Here is a 26,041-nt window from a genome sequence, read left to right on the forward strand (position 1 = left end):
CTCAGCCCTCTGCCTCTTGGGTGTCCCCACCCTTCGATGAGCTCCTGGATTTAATTTGTCGGAGGGTGTGGGAGAACCCTGACCCAATAAATTTCTGTCTGCTCCTCCGGGTAAGGAATTTTTGTCCAAGGGAGTCCCTGTGGATGCCATGGTGGTGGCAGCGGCCACCCAGAAGGAATTAGTAGAGACTTCTTCCTCCGTCCATCCTCTTAACAAGGAGTGTAGGACCATGGACTGGTACGGGAAGTGTACCCTCTCGTCAGCGACCTTTACCTTACGGTCGCTGAACTACTTATCTCACTTCTCTCAGCTCCAGAGAGATCTCCTCAAGGAGCTTGGAGATACTCTCACGTTTCCGAGGCGGTGGCCCAGACAGTTAACGCCCAGATGTCTACCCTGATTTCCATCGTTACCTCCTCCATGAGGCTGATTTCATATGCAGCAGAGGGATCGAGTAGGGCAGCAAGCTCAGCAATCGCCCTTAGGAGGCAAGCCTGGATGCGCCTTTGTCATTTCGCGGAGGCCTTCAAGTCTTCATTCACCAACGCCCGCTTTGATGGTTCCTCTTTGTTCAGAACCAAGGTGAAAGACACCCTCACCAGGTGCGAGCAGGAGAGAAAAACTGTCTGCTGTAGGGGTCCATTTTTTTCCCTTCCCTGTAGGCCTTATCCCAAGGCCCAGAGGGGTGGAAAGATGTGGTTCAAAAAAATCACAGAGGTTTTTTCCCGGTGCACAAGGTGAGAAGCCCTCCAGAGGCAGAGGAGGGGGAAGTTATTCAGGAAGACGCTGCCCTAGAGGCAGAGGAGGTCCCGGCAACTTGGGAGACCGCGATTCCTTTTGTGGCTCTCCCTACCGTCGTCCCTGATGGGAGGCCCGACTCTGCGTTTCTGGAGCCAGTTGGGGGTCGAATATCGTTATACCCGGAGACCTGGAAAGCATCACCCAGGACCAGTGGGTCTTACGAATAATTTCCAGAGGTTATGCCATCCCCTTTTCATCAGATCCCCCTCCAGTCAGAAAAATCCCGGACGTTCCACCCAGTCAGAGGGATTAGGCGGCTTCAGAGGTTTCAAAACTGCTAGAAAAAGGAGCCATCCAGCATGTCCCCTCAGACCAGATCGGATTAGGGACTTAAGATTCTTTTTGGTGCCGAAAAGAACACGGGACCTGAGACCCATATTGGATCTCAGCCAACTGAACAACCATGTACAAAAGTCCAAGTTCCGTATGGTCACATTACAGTCAATTCTCCCATTGTTGGGAAAAGAAGTATGGATGTGCTCCGTCCACCTCAAGGATTCTTACTACCATATCAAAATGGACAGGGCATCCAGGAGTCACCTACGCTTCTGGCTGGGAGCCAGTCATTTTCAGTTTCGATCCCTGCACTTTGGTCTCACCACAGCCCCCAGGGTGTTCACCAAATGTATGACAGTGGTGACGACTCACTTGAGATGTCAAAGATTCCAAGTGTTTCCTTATCTGGACGACTGGCTCCTCACTGCCCCCACCAGGCATCTACTAATCCAGACCAGGGATGCCACCATCACTCTCTGTCAACAGTTGGGCATAACATTGAACTGGGAAAAATCTGCCTTGCCCTCACAGCGTGTCATTTTTATAGGTGCAGAACTAGACACCGTTCAAATGCGGGCCTTTCTACCACAGGAAAGAATCGGAGTCTTACAGCAACAAGTTCACGCCCTGCTCCCCCTGAGAAGAGCGAGGGCAAGATGGGTTCTCCAACTCCTGGGGACTATGGCTGCAACAATTATGTTAGTCCCTCTAGCAAGATTACATATGAGGCTCCTTCAATGGCTCCTCTTTGCTCAGTGGTCTCTCCAAAGACTTCCACTTTCTCACCCTAATTTACTCACGGACAGGTGCAAACAGGATCTCAGTTGGTGGCTTTGCACCAACAATCTGGACAGGGGAAAACCCTTCGTTCCGCTGCCCCCAATTGCCACGGTGACCACGGACGCCTCCCAGATGGGGTGGGGGGGGGGGCATTATCTAGGCAGGACACATGGCAAGAGCTCGAGATACATTTGCATATCAACATCCTGGAGATGAGAGCTGTGCTACTTGCGTTGCAGGCACTTCAGAGCTTTCTCCCTCTCGGGACTATTGCAATCCACTCGGACAATATGTCAGTGGTGTGGTTTCTGAACAAGCAGGGAGGAAACAAGTCATACTCCCTGTGCAGAGAGGCCATGCGAGTGTGGCAGTGGGCAGGATCTTCCCACCGTTTTCTGGTGGCAACGCACATTTTGGGGAAGTCCACCGTGATCGCAGACAAGCTAAGCAGAGCTATTCTGATGCCTTACGAGTGGTCCCTGAACCATCTAGTTGCGGAACGGATCTTCCACAGATGGGGTCAGCCTTGCTGTGACCTTTTTGCCAGCCCTCTCAATGCCAAATGCAGCAGCTACTTCACGTTGACCCCCCCTCAGGGGGAGTCTCCCAGGGACTCTCTAGTCCACGATTGGCCCTCTGGTCTGCTATATGCCTTTCCTCCAGTTCCCTTGCTGTCAGAAGTGATTCAGAAAGCACAATCCTTGGGAAGCAGAGTGATTCTGATTGCCCCACACTGGTCTCGTCAGGTTTGGTTCCCCTTTCTTAATCCCTACATCGTGGACATGCCTTGGATTCTGGACCCACAACCGGATTTACTGACACACATGTCAGGGGAGCTCCATCCCTCTCTGCGGACCCTCCGATTGACAGCCTGGCTACTCCACTTTCGTCATTAGTTAGGCTTCATCATTTTTCACCAGAGGTAGTTCATATTTTATTTTCCTCTCATAAGCCCTCTACTAGGAAGATTTATTCCAGCAAATGGAAGACATTTTTAGTTTGGGCTCATACCCAAGGGATTGACCCTTACACAGCTCCAATTGCTTCTGTTTTGGAGTTCTTGTCTAGGCTTTTTCGTCAGGGCTCAGCGTCCGCCACCATTAAGGTCCAATTGGCAGCGATTTCTAACTTTTGCTAATGAGCCTAGTCTGATGGCTCACAGACTCTGTAAGGCTTTCCTGAAGGGCACTCTGTTACTCAATCCTCCTGTTTCGGAACCTGTCATGCATTGGGATTTAAACTTTGTTCTGCAGGCTCTTACTTCACCACCCTTTGAGCCTGCAGCTACTTGTGATTTAAAATTCTTGACCTGGAAGACTGTCTTTTTAGTAGCCATCACATCAGCCAGACGCGTCTCAGATTCAAGCTCTTTCTATAAACCCCCCATACTTGATCTTTCATAAGGACTGGGTTTCTCTCAGACCAAACCCTTCCTTTCTTCCCAAAGTGGCGTCTATCTCTAATCTTAATCAATCTATTGAATTGCCAGTGTTTTTTCCCCAGTTTTTAAACAAGGCAGAATTTAAATTTCATCAATTGGATGTACACAGACAGTTACGTTTTTATCTGCACAGAACCAAAGATCTCCGAAAAGCTGTTCAGTTTGTTTCCTTTTCGGAGAACAGAATTGGGTCTTCTGTGTCCAAAATCACCCTATCCAGGTGGATATCCAGTTGCATCTCTTTCATTTATTCTTCAGGGGGTAAAGATCTACCGTTCCCGGTCTAGGCACACTCTACTCGGTCTGTATCTACTTCTACAGCCTATCAAGCCAGATATTCTATGGATGATATTTGTGCTGCAGCTACTTGGGCATCTCCTCACACTTTTGTTACTCATTACAAGTTGGACGTGATATCTAGGAGCAGGTCTTCCTTTGGTTCCACACTGCTCAGGAGTATTTTCCACTGAGCCTCCCAGGATTTAGGTGTTGGGGACACTGTCCCACAGGTAAGAATGTAGGCGAGATTGGATTACATAACATCAAGAAATTATGTACTCATCATAATGTTTGATGTATGTAGTCCATCTCGCCTCACATTCTCCCCCCCCCCCCCCACACCTTCCCCCTTCCTGGAGGATCTGGAGGTTAGGTCTGGGTTTCCGAGCTCCCTTCACTCTTCGTTTGTTCTTTCTTTCATTCCTTGGGTGTTGTTATGCATGAAGTATGAGTGTTGGTGTTCGCAGCAAACTAGATCTGGGGATATAGAGCAATGCAGGATGGGATACCATCTTAGCCCAGCCAGTAGAAAGAGTTCGAGCTAGAAAGGTTTGGCCCAGTAACCCACGGGTAAAAATGTGAGGCGAGATGGATTACATACATCAAACATTATGGTGAGTACATAACTTCTTGTTCTGTGCCATACTTTTCCTAGGTTTCCTTTACTCTCCATTAAGTAAAGCACACTGCAAGAGTGATATGGAAGGACATAGTACAGTTGTGTAAATCTTACCATAACAAGTAGATGTCCTTCTCTTCACTGTTGCAGTATTCACTCCATCCCTCCTGCCCCCTCTGTTCTAGCTTTTGCACTGTCCTTTTCTTTCCTCCCTGACTGAGGGTCTCGTCATCTCTTCCTTTTTCTTCTAGCTGCATGTTTTCCTTGTCCCTGTGGGCATTCTGTTCCTCCTGGGACATTTTCAGTTCAGTGTGTATGCATACGTATGTCATATTTATACTCTGTGCCTTGCACAGGGAGCATGTGTGTGATATACAATGCCTGTAAGAGCTAAAAGGGTTTGGTATACTGGCCAGATGATGGGCTATCCTTGGCAGGAGATCCCTTAGGTGAAGAATACTGTAACAATGAAGAGTACATCTACTCTTTTGGTAAGATTTTACACAACTGTGCTTTCTCCTAGGAAGAATTGAACAGTATTTTGAGGCTAAAAAAACATGTGCAATGAAATTGTACCTAGTAAAGTAGAAGAACTTTCCCATCTAGTAGCTTATAGATAACAGAACCTGATTTCAGCACAAGTGTCTCTTGATCTCTCTTCTCTCAGACTTTTACAGAACAAGACTGTCTTATGCCTCTCTGAATGTACACATATCATCTACTTCAGACTGCTTGCTTCTAGGTACACTCCTGTAATCCATCTGCCAACTGTGCAATTCCCGAAGATGATGTTGCACCTCAGACCACCTAAAAGAGGCATTACTTCCCCATGGTTTCTCAGTTTTGTCATAGAATAACAAGGAGAGGTGATGTTGCAAATTTGGTTATATAAAGGCAGCTGAGGTTTTGTTTAGACAGAACTGAAGGTCATGCCAGTTATTTTGTTCCCTTTGCTTAGGTCATGGAGAGGAAGTTAGTAAACGGGTTGTATCTAAATGGCTGTGGCATTGTATCCATTTTTTCTCTTCCTTCCGTGGTAAAACCTGTACCTGGCCATGTTAAGACGCATTCCGCTAGAGAAACCACAGCCTTTTCAGTAGATGAGTACCCGATTCATTTTGAAAACAGCTGCCTAGCCATCTGCTCCATTACAGCCTGTTTTGCATCCAGGGCTATGGCAAGTTATAAAACAGCCATCCTTAAGGGTTTAATCTGTTCACAGGTCTCCGAACCAGCTCCGCACTGATGTCTGAGTTCAGGGTTGTGACTGCAGTGATGAATAATGTGATGAATGTAGTGCATTTCTGATAGGAACTTAGTAGTAATTGTTAAAGTATATTCACTGCTGCATTCCTACTCCCCTGTTACCATCCCTTTGGTTATCCTTTTTGAGTGTCATGGGGTTGATATGGGAAGCTTATTCACTTTACCCCATAACATTTTCACTCGATGTCTCACCTGGTACCCTCTGTCTTTTAGGCTCACTTCAGAGAGACACGCAGGGGCCTTGTGATGATTTCACTCTTCCCGAGAATGCCTCTCCCAGGTCTATTTATGCTCTAGCCCTTCTGTACAAGTGCCCTTGTCCAACCAAGCTGAAGAAAGATCTGAAGAAAGTATTGGCCAGTGCCCCTCTTATACTGCTGACTTTCTGGTGTTTGGACTAGGGGAGAGCTCACTGAAACAAGAGGGGAAAAATAGAGCTCTGGAAGTTGGGCCAGCCATCGGGTTGCAGCTAGGCAGAAATCCCAGATTTCATGATTGCAGCAGTAAATATGTTGAAATATGCACAGTTATGTTGAGTTATGCCTGCACTGTTGGTGTGGAGAAGTAAAGCCATGACTACGGCCCTGATGACCCAAGTTCAGGTAGTGACTTAGACGTTTGATGACCCCAGGCAAGGATGGTAGTCCTGACCATCCTAGAGGGAGTTGGAGGCATGTACAAATTGATTCCCTTGTTGGAGACTGGGGGATCAGCTGTGCAGTGTCTCCTCTGGGTCTGAGTGAAAGTCCTGCTGACATCACTCCCTTGCAGAAGTGAGATGCAGAGCTCTGATGCTCATTGCACACCACACCTAGGAGCCAATTTTTGGTGGGTGAAAAGTGGGGTAAGGAGGAAAACGGAAAACAGGCTAACTGGCTGCTTGCAGGATGACCTCTTTCAGCCAGGCTTCACATGTGGTGATGGGGGAGCAAAAAGGCTAGTAGGCTGAGAGGGACCTGATGATCACTAGGCAGTGAGATGAATGGAGGCAACTGTTTTGAAGTGCAAAAATACTTGAAAGCTTTATAGTAATTTTTATTTTGTAGAGTGGTGATCATTTTTCTAACAGTGCATAATTTCAACGTAATATTTCTGTTGATTTTTAAATTTTGCTTTTCTACTACCATTAGGTCTACAGAGTGAACAGAAACGAAGTGAAATTGAAGAGTTAAGGAACTTTAGTGGAAATTTCAGGGTAGGTACTTTACCACTTCAGTTGAACCGTTTTGTTAATGTCCATTGCATGTTCCATTGTCTGTGTGAGTGTGACGCAGCCATAGTATCTTACTGTGTTGGTACCTCTATTCTGTCCCATGTCCCAATTTGCTTATGCTAATTGTTCTCAGAGTGATGATGCTTTTCCGAAGAGTTTCATTATCCCAATTTTTTTTTTACTTCAGTTTTACAGTTTTGTTATTGTCTAATACCTGTCCCAGTGCCTTTTTACATATTAGGCAGCACAGAATCCTCGTAGTTTTGTTATATATGTATACACATGTATACGTATGTATGTATTTATTTATGTATATATGTGTGTGTTTATATATATATATATATATATATATATATATGTACATGTGTGTTTGTGTATGTAGAGAGAGAGACCCATACATGTATACTTGTATAATTGTAACCTGTCCACTTTACCCATTCCTGCATCATGTAAATTGATTTCAGTTAAAGGACAACTCCACCCTCCTGTGTAGTTAACCTTATCTCATATTTTTAATTAGTCATCTAGATGTAGTTTCATGCTCAGAAACCCTTAAATGTTTTCTTTTTCTTGTCATAGGTCATTAAAATCCCACTGTTCTTTTTCCTACTCCTATCTTGCATTGTTTTACGAGGGGGTTTCATTCATTGTCATTGACACAGGATGGATAAATATGGCTTCTGTTGATTTCATTTAGTTACTGCTTATTGTTTTAACATTGTGACTTTCTTGCCAAAGGCAGCAAAATGCTGTAAAAATGTGTATAAGATCAAGTGAAACTTTTTCAAAGATTTAACTGTTGGAGGACTCTTTTATGGAGTTCGGGGATGAGCTGCACTGCATAAACCAGTAAATATTCTCATTTTTGGCCAGTGATTGTTTTTATCCATGGAACTGCAGAAAGAGAAAGGGCATTATGGAAGCAAGTAGCTTTTCATCTAACCTGCCAGTTCTTTGAGGTGGCAGCTGTCCATCACAGAGGAACAAGCTAACTGCTGCACTTGTTTAACACGTCTGATAGCTAAACAGGGTCTGGAAATGGTCTAACAGTGTGGGAAGGGTTTGAAAATTGGCTAGGTGTGCAGCCTTGGATAGTTACTAAAAAAAAATACAGTGTACCTGCTTTGTACTAAAGAAAATTTAAGTGTATCATGAGAGTGTCTAAGCAGTTTGCTGTTAGCATCAGTGCTGTGGTACACTGGTAATTGAGTGGAATACAAACATTGATACTGTTTCCACTGTCTAAATAACCCACTGTCAACATCCCTGTCATTGTAGTTAAATGCAGGGAAAATATTGCTTAGAAGTTAAGACAATAGAAGTGCTAAAGAAAGGTGGGAAATGGGGATGACAGCTGACTGACATTACCTACAGCAGCTGAGCAGAGTAGATACTGTCCTCCTTCCAGTTGTCTTGTATTTTAGAACTTAGCAAGGAGTTACTATTCTAGTAAGAGTGCAAGGTGGCTAAAATAGCTTTGTGGAGAGTATTATCTATGAGAAGTGGATGCCTGTGTCCTATCAACTGCAGTCAGAAGAGTAGATGTTTTGCTTGTATTTAAAATTACTCAAGTAAGTGATTTCATGGTTTCATATGCGGAGGCCCTTAACATTAACTTGCCCAAGCAACAAGGACCTCCGAAGCCGAAACCCAAACAAACACCAGTCACAACCAAAGTGACACATAGCTCACAACACCAGTGTGCCACCCAACAACAGCCCTTAAGGCAAGACAATGTACCCAACACTTTAGTCATAGGTGACTCTATAGTCAGGCACACTGATGTCCCACTCACCAGGCTGAACAAGGAGAAAATTGCAGTCAGCTGCCTGTCGGGTGCCAGGATCCGCCACATAACGCATGCACTCAAGTCACTCCACAACAAGTACAAATACGACTCTGTCATTGTCCATGCTGGAGTAAATGACTTGAGACGTACCTCCCTGGACTACATGAAAAGAGACATGGAGGAGCTCTTGGATCATGTGACTCAGGCAGGTATGACCCTAGCCCTGAGTAGCATCCTGCCTTTGCCCAGAATGATACCACAGTATAAGGGCAAAATGATTGACTTCAACAATTGGCTAAGTTTCTGGTGTCATTCAAAGGGGATCCAGTATTTGTCTGCCTGGGAAGACCTGATCGACAGACCACGATGCTTTGCCAGAGATGGTCTGCACTTGTCACTCCTGGGATTCAGGTTACTGGCTAAAGCTCTTGCCACCCCTATAGTGCCTTTTTTAGGCAAGGTTCAAAGGATAAAACCACCACCGTAACAGATACAAGCATGCAAAATCCGAAGGTAATGCTACTCAATGCTAGAAGTCTAAACCTCAAAATGCACTCTCTCGAGGCACTCCTAAAAATGGAGAACATCGATATCTGTGCATTGACTGAGACCTGGTTCAAGGCTCCAGAGAGCACCCCTGCAATACCAGGCTACAATTCTTACCACAGTTTTCAGCCACAAAACCAAGACCGAAACACTAAAGGTGGAGGAGTGTCCATATTCACCAAGGATATTCACACCTCCAGGCTAGTTGCCCAACACAATGCATCTGAAATTTTCCAGGTGCAACTAACACTAGGTAAGACTGCAATCCAAATTGTAGCGTGCTACAGATCCCCCACCATACCCCAAGATTCTCACTACACCTTCCTAAACATACTGGAAAATATTAAGATACAACCAAACACCCTAATACTAGGTGATTTCAACTACCCTGCCATTAATTGGGAAAACTACTCGGGTACAAACTCCTTTTCCCAACGGTTCTTGGAATTCATAAATTCCAATGCCCTGGATCAACTAATCCATTGTCCCACCAGGGGCTCCAATATCCTAGACCTGGTCATTACCAACATGGGAGATAGATGTCCCACACCGGTGGTCACCCCCTCATTGGTTAGGTCTGACCATAAGCAAAGCACCCTTGACATCCACATCCCACCCCCACGCCCCCAGTAAGGAAACCTCCTTAAAAAACTTCTCCAAAGCCAACTTCATGCTACTGAAGTCAGAAGTGACAAACTTCACAACACCCACGCAGACAGGATCTGGAAGTTCGACTGCAGAATCCTACACTAAGGCACTGTACGAGCACATCCACTCGTGCATGAATTGTGCCACCCCATATAGAACCAAGATGCTCTTCTCCAAAAAAAGGAAGCCAATCTGGTGGTCCCCTGCTATATAAACAAACTATACAACAGAAGGAAGAAACTGTTGCAGAAAAGAGGAAAATCCCAGGATGCAAAAAACTCCCTCACCAGCCTCAGTAAGAAGCTGAGATCCTTCATAAAATCCTCAAAAGCTAGTTACGAAAATAAAATTGCCAAATATTCCAAAGACAACCACAAACCATTCTATAGTTATGTCAAGAATTTAAATGGCAATGCTCAGATCTGCTCTGAACTACAACAGAATAGCATTAAATGTACTGATCCCAAGGATATTGACAATTTCCTGGCAGATTGATTTAGTACCAACTTCACTCCCCTCTCACCCCCTAAAGGGCCCATCTCAATACCAAAAGATTGCCAAATTCCGATAATCACAGCCACACAGGTAGAAACAGCACTCTCCAAAGCTAAGAATACAGCATCCATGGGACCAGATGACATCCCAGGCTGTGTACTACATGAACTACAAAATGAACTGGCACCCCCACCTAAGTGTCATGTTTAATCATAGCCTCACCTTAGGCTTCATACCCACTGAGTGGCGCACAGCTACAGTTATCCCGCTCCACAAGGGATGATCCACCTTGGATCCCTGGAACTACCGCCCATCAGTCTGACAAGCCTGATCTGCAAGGGCATGGAACGCATTATCATGGAACTTATAAGCAAAGACATTGGCAACCTCCAGACACTGGACCCCACCCAGTTTGGGTTTGTGAAGGGCCATTCTTGTCTCCTGAATCTGACTGACTACTTCGAATATGTCTCCAGAGCTGTGGTAAGGAGGTCCACACAGCCTATCTGGACCTCGCCAAAACCTTCGACACCATCCCCCACTCTGGAATCATAGATAAACTTACTAAGCTGGGCATAAATCCCTACGTCACTCGATGGGTTGCCAACTGGCTTACTGACAGAACCCAGACTGTAAAAGTAGCCAACTCCAAATCCAGCTCCAGACAAGTGGAGTACCTCAGGGTTCAGTCCTGGGACCACTGTTGTTTGGCATCTACTTCTCTGAAGTACAGGCCAACATTAGGGGACTCTGGCTAACAAAGTTTGCAGATGACTGCAAACTGGGAGCCATTATTGAATCCCCAAATGATGTGGATATTGTATAAAAGGGCCTTACAGCAACAGATGCCTGGTGCCAGAGCCATGGGCTCAAGCTTAATGCCAAGAAATGTATAGTCATCCCCTTTGGAAAAAAAACAGGTGGCAGGACATTAAACATTGAAAGTGTGATGAGAGACTTAGGGATACAAGTGGACAGTGGTTTCACTTTCGATAAACACATCGCCACAACAGTCAGGAAATCCTTCTACGTGGCACACCTCATCACTAAGGGCTTTTCATCCAGAAAAAATGAGGTCATTGTCCCACTGTACTCATCCCTCATTAGACCCATTATAGAGTATAATGCCCCATTTGGTATGTACCTCACAAGTCATATGCAACAGTTGGAAAGGCCACAGAAATACCTCACTAAAAGAATCACAGGCCTAAAGCAGATGCCATATGCTGACCGTCTAAAAAAAACTCCAGCTATATTCTGTGGCATTTCGTCTACTCAGAGGCGATCTCTGCTTAACATACAAGGCCATGTCATACCCTGAGCTGTTGGACATGCTCCACGTAAAGAAATCCCAATCCCTCAGAGCCACACGCTCCAGGGATCTAAACCTTGTCATCACAATGAATAAAACATGCTGGAGGGATAGGTTCCTGACCCAGAGACTCCCCATACTCTGGAATAGACTGCCCATACATGTCAAGCAGAGCTCCTCATTGGCCCTCTTCAAAAGGAACCTTGATGATTGGATGGGAGATAGGAAATTCACCCCGGGGATCATGTCAGTCACCCTGCTAGACAGGGGCCCAGAGAAGTAAATATTGTGGGAAAAAATTTCCAGGGAATTGTTATGGCTAGGCTTGCATAGGCCTTAGGGCAGATAGCCTAGTACCAACCTATGAACCTATAAGTGATGTCCCTGTAAGTAATGCCATTCTCAGGACTGGGGCAATTGTTTTGTGCTGAGATTAGATGCATTTTGAATGACCGTCCATGGTTTTTCATAAATTAATGGCCACAGTGCACCAAGCTGGTGTGCACTGTTTTTGCTCATTTTGCTTTCTTTCTTATTGTCTTTTAAATGTTGACAATGTTATTGATGCAGGCAGTTTGCAAATGACATTACAGTGCAATATTTTCTTGTAGCTGTTAGTCAAATAATAATGTGTATGAAAAAGAAGCGCTGCTTTGGAACAGTGAGGCTTTCCATCCATGCTTGCGACTCACATCTGAGTCCTATAGTAACCAGTCAACAGCCATCGTCATCCATGTAATTTAGTAGGTATATGGGGACCAGAACTAGATTCGTATTTACTTGCTCACTGCATGCCCGCCTAGGAAAAGATAGACGCTACTCATCCTACCACATATCTTTGGGAGATGGAAGAAAAGTAAAATACATGGAGAAAATGCATGCAAACACATGCTGACTACAGAAGGCAACCCAGTTGTGAATCAGACTGCACCACCCCTTGCTCACTGCATCATAACTTAAGTAAATAAAAATGAAACCCCCACCATGTAGTATGCAGTAACATTAAATTCATGACTGCAATGGTCCTACCACCTATAGAGTCAAAGACTTCATTTCATCACAATCTTTTCTTGTATCTTGACATTTGATGTTCTATTTATAATGTTGTCACTTTCATAATTTGCTTGATGTCTTCTTGTTTAGTTGTAATTCCTTGAGTTTCCACTTTGTGATGACTGCTGTTTTCAGAGCTAGAACTAAGTTAACAAAGTTCTTTCCCCTTTCACTGTTCTGTTATCTAAACTAGTCATCTAGAGAGATTTTGTAATTGCCACTTTTTCAGGCTGAATTCTGTATTTTCCCCCAGTAGTTTTCATTTAGCACCTTGCCAAAATGTGTATATTAAATTGGTATTGTATTTCCAGCAAGGGGGTATAAAACTTTAGGACATGCTAGAGAATCTTGTAGGACTGTAAAATTAATGCATTTTCTCACTTGTGTAGTATATCTGGGGACTAGGATAACTTTACCCAATTTACATATGTAATTGTATTTAATTCTGCCTCACAACCAATTCTTAACTTATTTCTTTCTTGCCACCATTGTCTTTTAACAGTTTATACAGTTTGCTTATGATTTTGTCTTTACCTGGGTGTTGTTGCCTGTTTTTCATCCACCAGTGAATGTAATTTGGCCATTCATTCCTTTTGACTGTGTACAGTTTCAAAGTCTTCTACTTCTGCAGTTCATTGCGCCAGATTCCCTTCCTTACATCATTGCTGCAGTATTCGTGTTTTATGTCCTCTGGTACTTTGTCGAACCTGATTTCTTAGGCGCAAGAGGCTGTGAATCTGGGTTGACAGAAGTGAAAGTAGAAACATCCAAAATGGCTTCAAGGACAAAGGGGCACAACTGAAGGTTAAGGGTCCAAACTTCCAAAAAAATCATACTACCTTTTCTGTATGTCTGAGACCTGGTTAGTATCCCATTCAAAATGCTTCATCATTCTAGAAATAGTTTCATCAAAGGAAATTTCTTCAAGTGGGGAGTCTGTCAATAATGTGTCATCCTCATTTGAGATCAGTTGTTTAGAGAGTGTACTTGGGAGGAATAGGCCAGTGAATCATCACCTGATTCTGATTTCTCCTCTTCAGAGGAAGATTCTTGGTTCCTTTTCAAAAGGAGAAAGGAAGGAGGCTTCAATAATGGAATGGCTTTAAGTAAGCCTTGAGAAAAGTCAAGCCATTCCTTCTCATGGTACGTCCACAGAGGGTTTTTTTTTTTGTTTTCTCTTCACTTGGATGCCCACTTGGACATAACATGGTGGTGAGAACCTTGTCTGACCTTGATAAGGGAGCCAGATATCTCTTCTCTTAGTAGGATCTGTGTTATGCCCTCCGGTCCCTCTGAAGTAATCATCCTAGGGGTACCCCCTTCTCTCATGTAGTGGTCGGTGATTCAGTCTTGTCTGAAGTACATGCAAGAGACACCATACTGGCCTCCACTCAGGTCATGGTACTGGTTTCCACAGAGCTTGAATGTACCATGGATTCTTGATGCATCTCCACTGGTATGTCCAAGTCCGACTGGGCAGAAGTATCCATTTTCATTTTTTTAACTTTTTTGGGTGCAAACGGGATGTTTAAGGCTGTGGGTTCCAGCATTTTTGAAAGTGTGCGGCTCTTGAGACATTGGGTCTCCAGATAGGTATTTAGAAGAGCTAACCAGATACAAAGGGTTTTAGGAGCAAAGATTGGCAGTTTATACAGTTGTGATAATCTTGTTCAACCCCTAAGCAAAACACAGAGAGAATGGATAGTTTTGTAAAGAATGTACCTTTCACAGTTGCACTTTCTTCTTTGCCGACTTGAACAAATCTTAAGCATAAGAGTCGAGACATGTAAGTTTCCCCAATGGGGCACTTTTCTAACCTAGTCTTGGAAGTGTTAACATCATAGAACCTGTTCAAACTGATGTTTATGAAGCTCTTTGTTCAAACTAATGGCAAGATATTGGAATACCGCAGCAGTAATCAGTCAAATATCTGTTGTTATGGTAAAGGCTCTAATCATCTTAATTCATGGGTCATATTTTGCTGCGAGACTTCATTACTATGTCTGTACTTATCTACAGTCTGTCTAGCACTACTGACATTGTTTAACATTTGGAAAATAGAACCAGTTAAACCCTGAACTAAACATCCCAGACCCTTAGATGTTCATGTTTCACTGTTGCAGTCCTGACTTGCGGGGATTTCTTACTGTGGAAAGCCTTGGCCGTCCTGACTATGAGTAAGAATTTTTTCTCCTCCTACAACAGGCAGATGCCTTAACCTGGCGGCAGTATGCTGGGGTATAATTGGAGTCTACCACCATCATGACCTCAGTTCTTTCTTGCCTTCAGAGCCCAAAGCAGACATCCAGTATGTGCATAGGTCGATCTGCACCAGAGAGAAACTTCAGAAAGCTATTCTCTTTTGCTAATGTCAAAGAAAGTTTGCAAGTGTCTCTGTTGTAAACAAATCCCATACCAAGACTTCCACTCATTCTGTGTTACCTGTTTGGGTCCAGACCACTACGTTCCTAATTGTCGATGTTCGTGTTTCACTGTTGCAGTCATTACACTTGGGTTATCCTGCTGGCAGGGTACCTGCAGTTGGCCTGAATTCCAAAGTCCTGGTCCGGCATCAGTTGCTGTCGCCTCTTCCCTGACGTCAGTGCGCCAGGGGTATAAAAGATGCAGCCGATGCCATTTTCTTCAGTCTTTCTTGCCGCGCGGTGCCCGAAGCAAAAGCAGTTCACAAGTGCCGGTCGGCCGACTCCTGAGATTTTAAAATCGAATTTCAGATCCGAAGTCTTCAGTAAAGCTAAGTACCCCGTTGGGGAAACCTTTTTCTTGCTCCAGAGTGATGTCAGAAGAAGTTAACAGTTGTATTTCTTGTGGGAAGCAAATGCCTCATAAGGATTTTCATTCTTACTGTATTCCTTGCCTAGGCCCAAACCACGACGTTGCTAGCTGTCGGTTTTGTGCTAGATTTAACCAACGCACTTTTAAGCGTCGGTACGATTTTGCCTTTCATTACTTTGGCCAAAGATTTTATTATATAATGCCGTCGGAACAGCCGACGACCGGAGTTTATAAAAAACGCAAGGAAAAGGACAGGCATCCGAGGTCCAAAACCGACGACGAGGCCTCCGCTAGGCTAGTTGCCGGTTCTCATTGAGGCGCTTTCGCAGCCCCTGACACCCGCTACTTCAGAGCCACAGGCCGCTTCCAACTCCCACGTGGAGTCGTCTAGGCCTCTGGATACTCAAGGTATTGGACACTCGGAAACTATTCCCTCAGATGGGTCCAGAGCTGCTGAGCAGGCATCGGCTTCTGTGGGTGTTTTCAGACCTGCACAGTTATATGTCAAGCAAACTTCAGCTTCAAAGGCAAAGACTAAAACAGCTGTAAAGACAAAGAAACAAGTACAGCATTCTCCTGGACAGATTTCCATGCCTAAGAAACAGATGCTTAAAATGGCCAAAGACCTAATTACTTTGATCAGGGGCTCCCATCCCCCTCCTGATAAGAGGCCAAGGCAATAGACAGAATATGACTCTTCTCATCAGGTTTCCATTTCCTCTGACTCCTCTTCTGAACAGGGATACTCTCTTCCTATGAGGATTCTGATGCTGAAGAAATCTATTCCTTCAGCCTCTCCTCCTGAGGATTATTCTTTTGGGGAAACCCTGCATACCATGAGGGAGCATTTTCACTGGGAGAGCCAAGATTACTCAGAATCTAAGAAAAGGTTCAAAGACTTTCTTTTACTACCTCAGCACAGACCTCTTGCTATTCCACCTGTTCTAGACATTGTAGATGATGTATTTTCAGAGTCCGGCCTGTCTCCTGACTCTTTACCCCCTGCACCTGTTAAGCCAGACAGATAATACAGGGTTCCAGACTCTCATAAATTTCTATATAAAAACCCTGCTGCTGACCCAGAAACTATATCTCAGGGTCCCAAATGGGTCAAGGGTTCCACTGCAAAAAACCCTGTCCCCTCTGATAGGGATTCTAGGGCACTGGACAGATGTGGGAAAAAAGTTTACACTTCAGCTACCTTGGCTGTAAGGGCTTTAAATTGTCAGTTTCATATGCTTAAATATCAGCAATACTTAATGTCACTGCTAAAACAGAAAATGTTGACAAATTCTGAATGTTCTGATAACAAGGAAATGCAGTATTTTTATTGCATGCAGCTGAACAAGTGGGAAAGCATACTTTGCAATGTGGTTTTGATTCACTGGAGGCCTCTTGCAGGGCTGCTGTCACGGGTTCTGTCATTAGAAGTCATGCTTGGTTAAAGGAACAGAATCTGCCAGATCATGTTAAAGCAAAATTATTGGATGCTCCATTACAGCATGATACTTTCTTTGGTGTTAAGGCAGAAGAGGTGTTGAAGAAAATGGAGGATAAAGCAAAAGCTATGCAGGCAGTTAAGGATTTCCTACAGGTACAGCCACCCAGATTTAGCAGGAACTGGCCTTCTAAGAATTGGTCCTTTACAGTGTCAGACAGTCCACAAAGAGGCAGATACAGACACCCTAGAGGCAGATCCCAGCCCCCAGCCCCAAGGCTCATATAGGCCTAAACAATGGGGAGCTTCTCCCTCCAAAAGCGGAGAAGACAAATCACAGCCATACAGGAAACAGTCACAATGACTTCCCCTGCCAATGCCAAACACTTTTCTTTTGGCAGCACCCTTAGGGGGAAAACTAGCACTTTTTTCACAAAATTGGCACATGATCACCCAGGGCAAATGGTCTTGAATATAGTGTCTCAGGGCTACAGGTTCCACTTTCACACCCCTCCAAAGACAAAAGGTATGCCAGACCTGCCACACAATCAATGGCCAGAGGCACAAAAGCAAGTTTCATCCCTTATGGACACGAGGGCTATTCAGCAAGTACCACAGCAAGAGCAGGGAAAAGGATTTTACTCAAGACTTTTCTTGGTATCCAGAAAGGACAAAGTCTGGAGACCAATACTAGACCTGTCTATTCTAAACACTTTTCTGGATGTTCCAAAATTCAAAATGTTGACTCTGCAGCAGCTTCTGCCCATGCTGGGCAAGAAGGCTTGGTTTGTAATTTTGGACCTCAGAGGCATACCTGCATGTCCCAATCAGACAATCTTGCAGAAGATACCTCAGATTCATAGCTAGCTCAGTGCACTACCAATTCTCTGCACTGCCCTTTGGCTTATCTACTGTGCCCAGAGTCTTCACAAAATGCCTGGCACCAGTAATTGCATTTTGCAGACAGAGGAATGCAAATATATCCCTACTTGGACGACTGCCTTATACAAGCAGAGAACAAGGACATTCTACTGAAGCATATGGTGTTTGTAAAAAGATAATTTGCCTAGGGTACACAGTGAACGAAAAGAAATCAAAACTGGTACCCTCTCAAGAGATAATATTCTTGGGTGCAAGCGTAAATACAACTGCCCAGATGGCTTTTCTCATGCCAGACAAACAAAGGCAACTGACTTCTTACTTCGAAATGATTGCAACAAAGACCCAGTTATCTGCAAGAAAAATTCTGCAGGCTTTGGGCTTCATGGCATCCTGCATTCTACTAATTCCATATGCAAGACTACATATGAGGAGACTACAGTGGTATCTAAAAAGTGTTTGGACTCAACATTGTCACAGCCTGGAAACCTTAATTACTCTCATTCCCTACCTGCAACAGGAGTTTTGATGGTGGGCACAGGCCTGTTACCACAACAAAGGACAGCCATTCACTTTACCCACAGCCAGGCAGACACTAACAACATATGCATCAGATTATGCCTGGGGGGTACACATGGCAGGAAAATGTATTCAGGGCACATGGCCCGCAAGCCAAATGCATCTTCATATCAATCAAAAAGAAATGCTAGCTGTACAGAATGCCCTGACAGCCTTCAAGGATCTACTTCATCCAGGACAACTGCTGTTAAAGACGGACAATACTACAGTCATGTGGTACATAAATAAGCAAGTAGGCACACATTCCTACCCCCTCTGCAGACAAGCCATGACTTTGTGGAACACAGCATTGACTTATCAAGTACACCTGCAAGCTCATTTCCTGCCAGGAAAGACAAATACTCTGGCAGATGAACTAAGCAGAAACCTCATGGATTCTCATGAGTGGAAACTAGATCCACAAATCTTCAGTATGATAACAGGGAAATGGGGATGCCCAGACATAGATCTATTTGCCTTCCCTCACAACTGCCAAGTACAGAGATTCTGCACAAGGATTTATCACACACAAACATGGAAAGTGGTCGCCCTATATTTCAGCTGGAAAGCCCTTACAGTATATGCTTTTCCTCCACTGCCTCTCCTCCCCAAGGTACTCCTAAAGGTCAGACAAGAGAAGCCAAAAATGATCCTGATTGCCCCAGACTGGCCACGCCAGCACTGGTACCCAATCCTAAAGAGCTTGTCTCAAGGCCCAGCCTGGACATTACCTCAGATTCCTCATTTGCTGACCCAACAAAACAATCAGATCCTGCACAGCCAACTCAGAACCCTAAGTCTGGCTGCATGGCGGATAATGTAACCATTCAGGGCACACCTCTCTCTAAAGCAGTTATGGATGTTATTTTTTAGGCCAGGAGACCCAGTACCAGAAAATCTTATGCAGAAAAATGGAAGAGATTCTGTGCTTGGAACCAGGCACGAGGAATTGACACGCTTGTACCAAATATTCCTCAAATTTTACAATACCTAACTGAGATGCTGGACAAAGGCCTATCCTTCTCATTAATTAAGAACCATACCTCTGCTATTTCAGCTCATTACAATACGGACCCACCAATTTTTTCACATCCACTGCTAAGGCAGTATCTCAGTGCGGCCAAAAACATATATATACCTGCATGAGACCTCAGTTTTATCTTGGAAAAGCTCACACTGCCTCCTTTTGAGACAGCCAATACAGCTGAGATAAAATACTTATCACGGAAAACAGCTCTGCTCCTAGCAATAACTTCAGCAAGAAGAGTCTCAGAGTTACAGGCACTAATGGCTGTGGAACCTTTTATTATTTTCCATCCAGACAGGGTTTCTCTAAGGACAAACCCAACATTTATGCCTAAGATGGTGTCCAGTGTGTCTCTTAACCAAACCATACATTTGCCTACCTTTTATCCAAACCCGCAGAATAAGGGGGAGAGACTTCTGCATTCTTTGGACATGCACAGACAGCTACGCTTTTACTTGGACAAAACTAAAGCTTTGAGAAAGACTGAGCAACTCTTAGTGGCATATGCTGCAGGATCGCAAGGAAAAGCTATTTCAAAGCAGACTGTTTCAAAATGGATAGGCCACTGCATTCGTTTCTGCTATTCACAACATGGAAAATCAGTGCCTAAGGGCATTAGGCCACATTCAACCAAAGCAGCAACCACTTCAGCAGCCTTCTTCAGAGGAGTACCAACCAAGGACATTTTGGAGGCTGCAACTTGGACTTCAGTGCACACTTTTACAAAGCACTACCACTTACCTCTTTACTCTAAATCCAGAGCAGGCTTTGCCACTGCAGTTCTGCAGGGCCTCATAGCCACTCCTAATTCTATTTAAGCCCAGCCACCCAACCTCAGCTTTGGGATTCAACCCAAGTGTGATGACTGCAAAAGTGAAACACGATGAACATAGTACAGTTCTGTACCTACCATAAATGTAGATGTTCGAGTGTATTCACTGTTGCAGTCCAGGTTACCCTCCCACCATCCCCCTTTCATTGCTGGGACTTATCTGTACTTCTCTATTCTATACAACCTATGTGGTGTATTTGCTTGTAGATGAAGGTAATGTTGATTTTAGTGCATGCTTTTTTATGAGCAGAATTTTTAGCCTATCCTTTTGGGGTTTTGGGGGGCACCTGACATCTGGGGCAAGAAAGACTGAAGAAAATGGTGTCGGCTGCATCTTTTATACCCCTGGCACACTGACGTCAAGGAAGAGGCGGCAGCAACTGACGCCGGACCAGTACTTTGGAATTCAGGCTGACTGCGGGTAGCCTGCCAGCAGGATAACCCAAGTGTAATGATTGCAACAGTGAACACACAAACATCTACATTTATGGTAGGTACACAACTGTACTTTTCTGCACCCAATTAAATTCTAGGACCATTCGGCATAGGGCAGACATTCGAGCACCCAGGTTTTCCTCGTGGTATGTTGCCCATTAGTCATCCCAGTTTCTGTTTTCCTAAATGCAAAAGGCCAAACTCAGGCTTTCTGAAGACATAATTTGGGATCTGCTATCCGTCCAAGGCTGGCTGTTGCATAAGTTGGTAAGGCGCTTTTGCAGCCCCCTCCCGTGACCGAGGTGGTGGTGAAGGCCTCTATCAAGACCCATTAGAAATCCAATATGCCATTGGGCCAGTCGACATCAGCTCAAGTCTTGGATTTATGTTAGTCAGTTGGGTCTGGGACCGCTTTGCAGGTCTCTAGTTCCAGTGACCAGAACACTACCACTACAGTTCCAAGGCATATTGGGCATTCGTGCTTCCGATGCCCCACGTCTAAATAAAGGACTGCTCCCTGGAATCCATCTTCTTTCCATTCTAGACTTACCAGCTCCCAGTCTCAGGCCTATCAACAGGATTTGGCTAGATTAGCAGGGGATATTTCCCTGGTTAGGGGCAGACATCTCTCCCCTCAGGGAAAAGGAAAAGAAATCAAATCCCAGAGGTTCTTTCTGATCCTTATGAGTCCGTGGAGGACTCTGACCAAGAAGATTCAGTTTTTGGAGAGGATCCCTCTTTGGCATCCTTTGAGGAGTCTGATTCGGAAGAAACTTTGATGTTCTTCGTGTTACCCTGCTGCAGTCATCACACTTGGCTTATCCTGTCATCAGGCGGTCCCGCAGTCGACCAGAATTCCAAAGTCTTGGTCCGGCGTCGGTTGTTGTCGCTTCTTCCCTGACGTCAGTGCGCCAGGGGTATATATATTGCAACCGACGCCATTTTCTTCAGTCTTTCTTGCCGTGCGGTGCCCGAAGCAGAAGCAGTTCGCAAGTGCCGGTCGGCCGACTCCTGAGATTTTCGAATTCGAATTTCAGACCGAAGTCTTCTATAAAGTTAAGTACCCCATTGGGGAAACTTTTCTTGCCTCAGACCGATGTCAGAAAAAGTTAACAATTGTATTTCTTGTGGGAAGCAAATACCTCATAAGGATTTTCATTCTTATTGCATACCTTGACTAGGCCCAGACCACGACGTCACTAGTTGTCGTTTTTGTGCTAGGTTTAATAAACGTACTATTAAAAGACACTTTGATTTCGCACGACACTACGGTAGAAAATTTAATTACAGTATGCCGTCGGAGCGACCGACTACCGGCATGCACAAAAAACGCAAGGATAAGGACAGACAGCCCAGGCCTAAGCCAGATTCCGAGGCCTCGGCTGGTCCGGTCTCCGGTCCTCAGTGAGTCTCCGACACAGCTCCTGACTACCGCAGATTTGGAACCAGAGACCGCTTCGGTACTTTTGATGGAATGTACCAGGCCGACGCAACCATTTTGTTCAGGCCCTACCGACGACATTGCTGATAAAGATGCCGGTGCTGCTGAAACGCCTTCGGTTTCTGAAGGCGTTTTCAGACCGACGCTTACCATTAAAACGTATCCCAAGACAAAGACTGCTATTAAATCTAAAAGGACTGCATTTCAGTCCCCCCTGTTCAAGGCCCCATGCGTAAGAAACAGATGCTCAAAATGGCTGAAGATTTGATCTCTTTAATCAGGGGTTCCCAGCCTCCTCCTGACAAAAGGCCTAGACAAGAGGAAGATTATGCATCCTCTGAACAAGTGTCCATTTCTTCAGCCTCTTCTGAAGACCAAGATTACTCCTTCTCCCCTTATGAAGATTCTGATGCTGAGGATTCCATTCCCTCAGCTTCTCCTCCTGAAGACTATTCCTTTGGGGAAACTTCACACACTATGAGGGAACATTTCCACTGGGAAGGTCAGGACTACTCTGACTTGAAGAAAAGGCTCAGAGAGTTTCTTTTACTCCCCCAGCACAGACCTCTTGCCATCCCACCCGTGTTAGACATTGTGGATGATGTTTACTTAGAATCCAGTTTGAACCCAGACACTCTACCTCCTGCTCCGGCCAAGCCTGACAGAGATACTACAGAGTGCCTGATTCCCATAAATTTCTATATAAAAGTCCTGTAGCTGACCCAGAGACAGTCTCCCAGGGTCCCAAAGGGGCTAAGGCTTCTATGGCTAAAAATCCTGTACCCTCTGAAAGGGATTCCAGAGCACTAGACAGATGGGGGAAAAAGCTTTACACCTCAGCCACTCTAGCTATGAGGGCACTAAATTGCCAATTTCACATGCTTAAGTGTCAGCAATTTCTAATCTCACAGTTAAAGCAAAGAATCACCACTCTTACTCTCCCTCAACAGTCTGAATTGAAAGAAATGCAGGATCTGTTGCATGCAACTGAACAGGTGGGCAAACACACCTTACAATGTGGGTTTGATTCTCTGGAGGCCTCCTGCAGAGCAGCTGTCACTGGGTCTGTTATACGTAGACATGCTTGGTTAAAGGAACAAACTCTGCCTGATCATGTTAAAGCAAAGCTTCTAGATGCTCCCTTACAGCAGGATGTTCTTTTTGGTCTTAAAGCAGAAGAAGTCTTAAAGAAAATGGAGGGTAAGGAAAAATCTATACAGACAGTCAAAGATTTCCTGCAGGTACAGCCCCCTCGCTTCAGCAGAAATTGGCCAACAAAAAATTGGTCCTTTCCAGCTACTGACAGACCACAGAGGGGTAAATACAGACATCCAAGAGGCAGAGGACAACCACAAGCCCAGCACAAACCTCGACAATGGGGCACTGCAACACAGAAGGGAGGAGAAGACAGGTCCCAACCTACCAGAAGGCAAACTCAATGACTTGCACCTCATCTGGCCAAGCAACACTCTCTTGGCAGCCCCCTTGGGAGGAAAACTCACACTTTTTTCAGACAGCTGGCACATTGTCACAAAGGACAAATGGGTCCTAGACATAATTTCACGAGGATACAGGTTCCATTTTTACACCTTGCCAATGAAAAGAGGAATGCCAAACCTGATACAAAATCAATGGGCAGAGGCACAAAAACAAATTACAGCTCTCATGGAAATGAGAGCCATTCAACTGGTACCTACTCGAGAGCAAGGCCAAGGATTTTACTCAAGACTCTTTCTAATTCCCAGAAAGGACAATGCCTGGAGACCAATTCTGGACCTTTCAATGCTAAACACCTTCTTACAAGTACCCAAATTCAAGATGCTAACACTACAGCAGCTTCTTCCCATGTTGGGCAAGAAAGCATGGCTAGTAACGTTGGACCTCAAGGAGGCATACCTGCATGTCCCTATCAGACAAAGTTGCAGAAGATACCTCCATTTCATTGCAGGTTCAACCCATTACCAATTCTCTGCACTGCCCTTTGGCTTATCTACTGCGCCCAGGGTCTTCACAAAATGCCTGGCACCAGTAATTGCATACTGCAGAGAAAGAGGAATTCAAATATACCCATACCTGGACGACTGCCTCATCCAAGCAGAAAGCAAGGACATCCTCTTACAACATCTGGCTTTTGTAAAACATCTTCTAAGTTGCCTAGGGTACACAGTAAACGAAAAGAAATCAAAACTAGTACCCTCACAAAATATGACATTCCTGGGTGCCAGCTTGAATTCAACGGCCCAGAAGGCTTATCTGACACCAGACAAACAACTACAACTGACTCAATATTTCAAAACAATGGCAACAAAGACCCAACTACCTGCAAGAAAAATTCTGCAGGCCTTGGGCTTCATGGCATCTTGCATACTACTAATACCATTTGCAAAGCTGCATATGAGGAAATTACAGTGGTACCTAAAAAGCGTATGGTCTCAACACAGCCACAGCTTGGACACAATGATATCTCTCATTCCCTGCCTTCAACAAGAGTTTCTATGGTGGTCACAGGCATGTCACCTCAACAAGGGTCAGCCTTTCACCTTGCCCCCAGCCAGGCAAACTATGACAACAGATGCATCGGACTACGCCTGGGAGGCACACATGCAGGACAGTGCGTTCAAGGCATATGGACTGCAGATCAAAGGAATCTGCACATCAATCAAAAAGAGGTGCTAGCTGTACAGAATGCTCTGACAGCCTTCAAGAATCTATTACATCCAGTACAACTTACAATAAGGACGGACAACACCACAGTAATGTGGTACATAAACAAGGGGGTACACACTCCTACCCTCTATGCAGGCAGGCAATGACCTTGTGGAACACAGCTCTGGCTTACCAAGTTCAGTTACAAGCTCAATTCCTGCCAGGAAAAAAGAACACCTTGGCAGACGACCTCAGCAGAAACATCATGGATCCCCACGAGTGGAAACTGGATCCACAAGTATTTGCAATGATAATTCAAAAATGGGGCCTTCCAGACATAGACCTGTTTGCCAGTCCTCAAAACTATCAACTAACAAAATTTTGTACAAGGACACTGCACCACCAAGCTTGGAAAGTGGACGCACTCTCATTCAGTTGGAAAAACCTGACAGTATATGCCTTCCCTCCATTGCCTCTCCTCACAAAGGTGCTTTTGAAAGTCAGAAAGGAGAGACCACAACTGATACTCATAGCACCAGACTGGCCACACCAGCACTGGTACCCACTTTTGAGGAATATGGCCCAGGGCCCACCTTGGATTTTACCAAAAAATTGCCCATTTGCTCACACAGCAAAACAATCAGATTCTTCACAGCCAGCTCAAAACCTTAAATCTGGCTGCATGGCAAATCACCTAAGCATCCAGCCAATTCCTCTTTCCCAAGCAGCTATGGATGTTATTCTGGAAGCTAGGAGGCCCAGCACCTGGAAGGCCTATTCGGACAAATGGAAAAGGTTTTGTGCCTGGAACCAAGCTAAAGACCAAGACACACTTCAGCCTCACATGCCTCAGATTCTACAGTACTTAACTGAGATGTTGCACAAAGGACTTTCTTTTTCTTCCATTAAAATCCATGCATCAGCTATTTCAGCCCACTGCAACATGGATCCACCCTTATTTTCGCATCCACTTCTAAGACAGTTCCTCAGAGGGGCAAAAAACATTAGACCCCCCAGGAGAGCACCTACACCAACATGGGACCTCAATTTTGTTCTTGGAAAACTTACGCTACCTCCCTTTGAACCAGCTTTCTCTGCAGATCGACAGTTTCTATCATGGAAGGACTGCCCTGCTGCTAGCAATAACTTCAGCTAGAAGAGTCTCAGAGCTACAGGCACTAATGGCAGTGGAACCTTTCCTCATTTTCCATCAAGACAAGAGTTTCTCTACAAACTAATCCTTCCTTCATGCCTAAGGTGGTTTCCAGTGTGGCTTTAAATCAAACCATCCACTTACTCACCTTCTTCCTAAATCCACAGAACAAAGGAGAAATACTCATGCATTCCTTGGACATTCACAGGCAACTTCGTTACTACTTGGATAAAACTAAGGTTTTCAGAAAATTTGCTTTCTATGCATTGATATGGACTGCAGATCAAAGGAATCTGCACATCAATCAAAAAGAGGTGCTAG

At 44.8% G+C, this 26,041-nt stretch overlaps 1 protein-coding gene across 6 annotated transcripts in view; it reads left to right on the forward strand.

Moving 5' to 3' along the window:
* ATXN2L (ataxin 2 like) overlaps window positions 1-26,041 on the forward strand; it is a 1,992,254-nt gene that overhangs the window by 1,131,319 nt on the left and 834,894 nt on the right. For all 6 annotated transcript variants that reach the window (XM_044058577.1, XM_044058574.1, XM_044058578.1 and 3 more), the window contains exon 13: window positions 6,593-6,657. In XM_044058577.1, coding sequence (XP_043914512.1) covers window positions 6,593-6,657 — 65 coding nt within the window. The remainder of the gene's footprint in view (window positions 1-6,592; window positions 6,658-26,041) is intronic.

The sequence above is a fragment of the Protopterus annectens genome, chromosome 16.part0 (genome assembly GCF_019279795.1).
Source record: "Protopterus annectens isolate FY-2018-M chromosome 16.part0, PAN1.0, whole genome shotgun sequence".
In the NCBI taxonomy this organism is placed as follows: Eukaryota; Metazoa; Chordata; order Ceratodontiformes; family Protopteridae; genus Protopterus; species Protopterus annectens.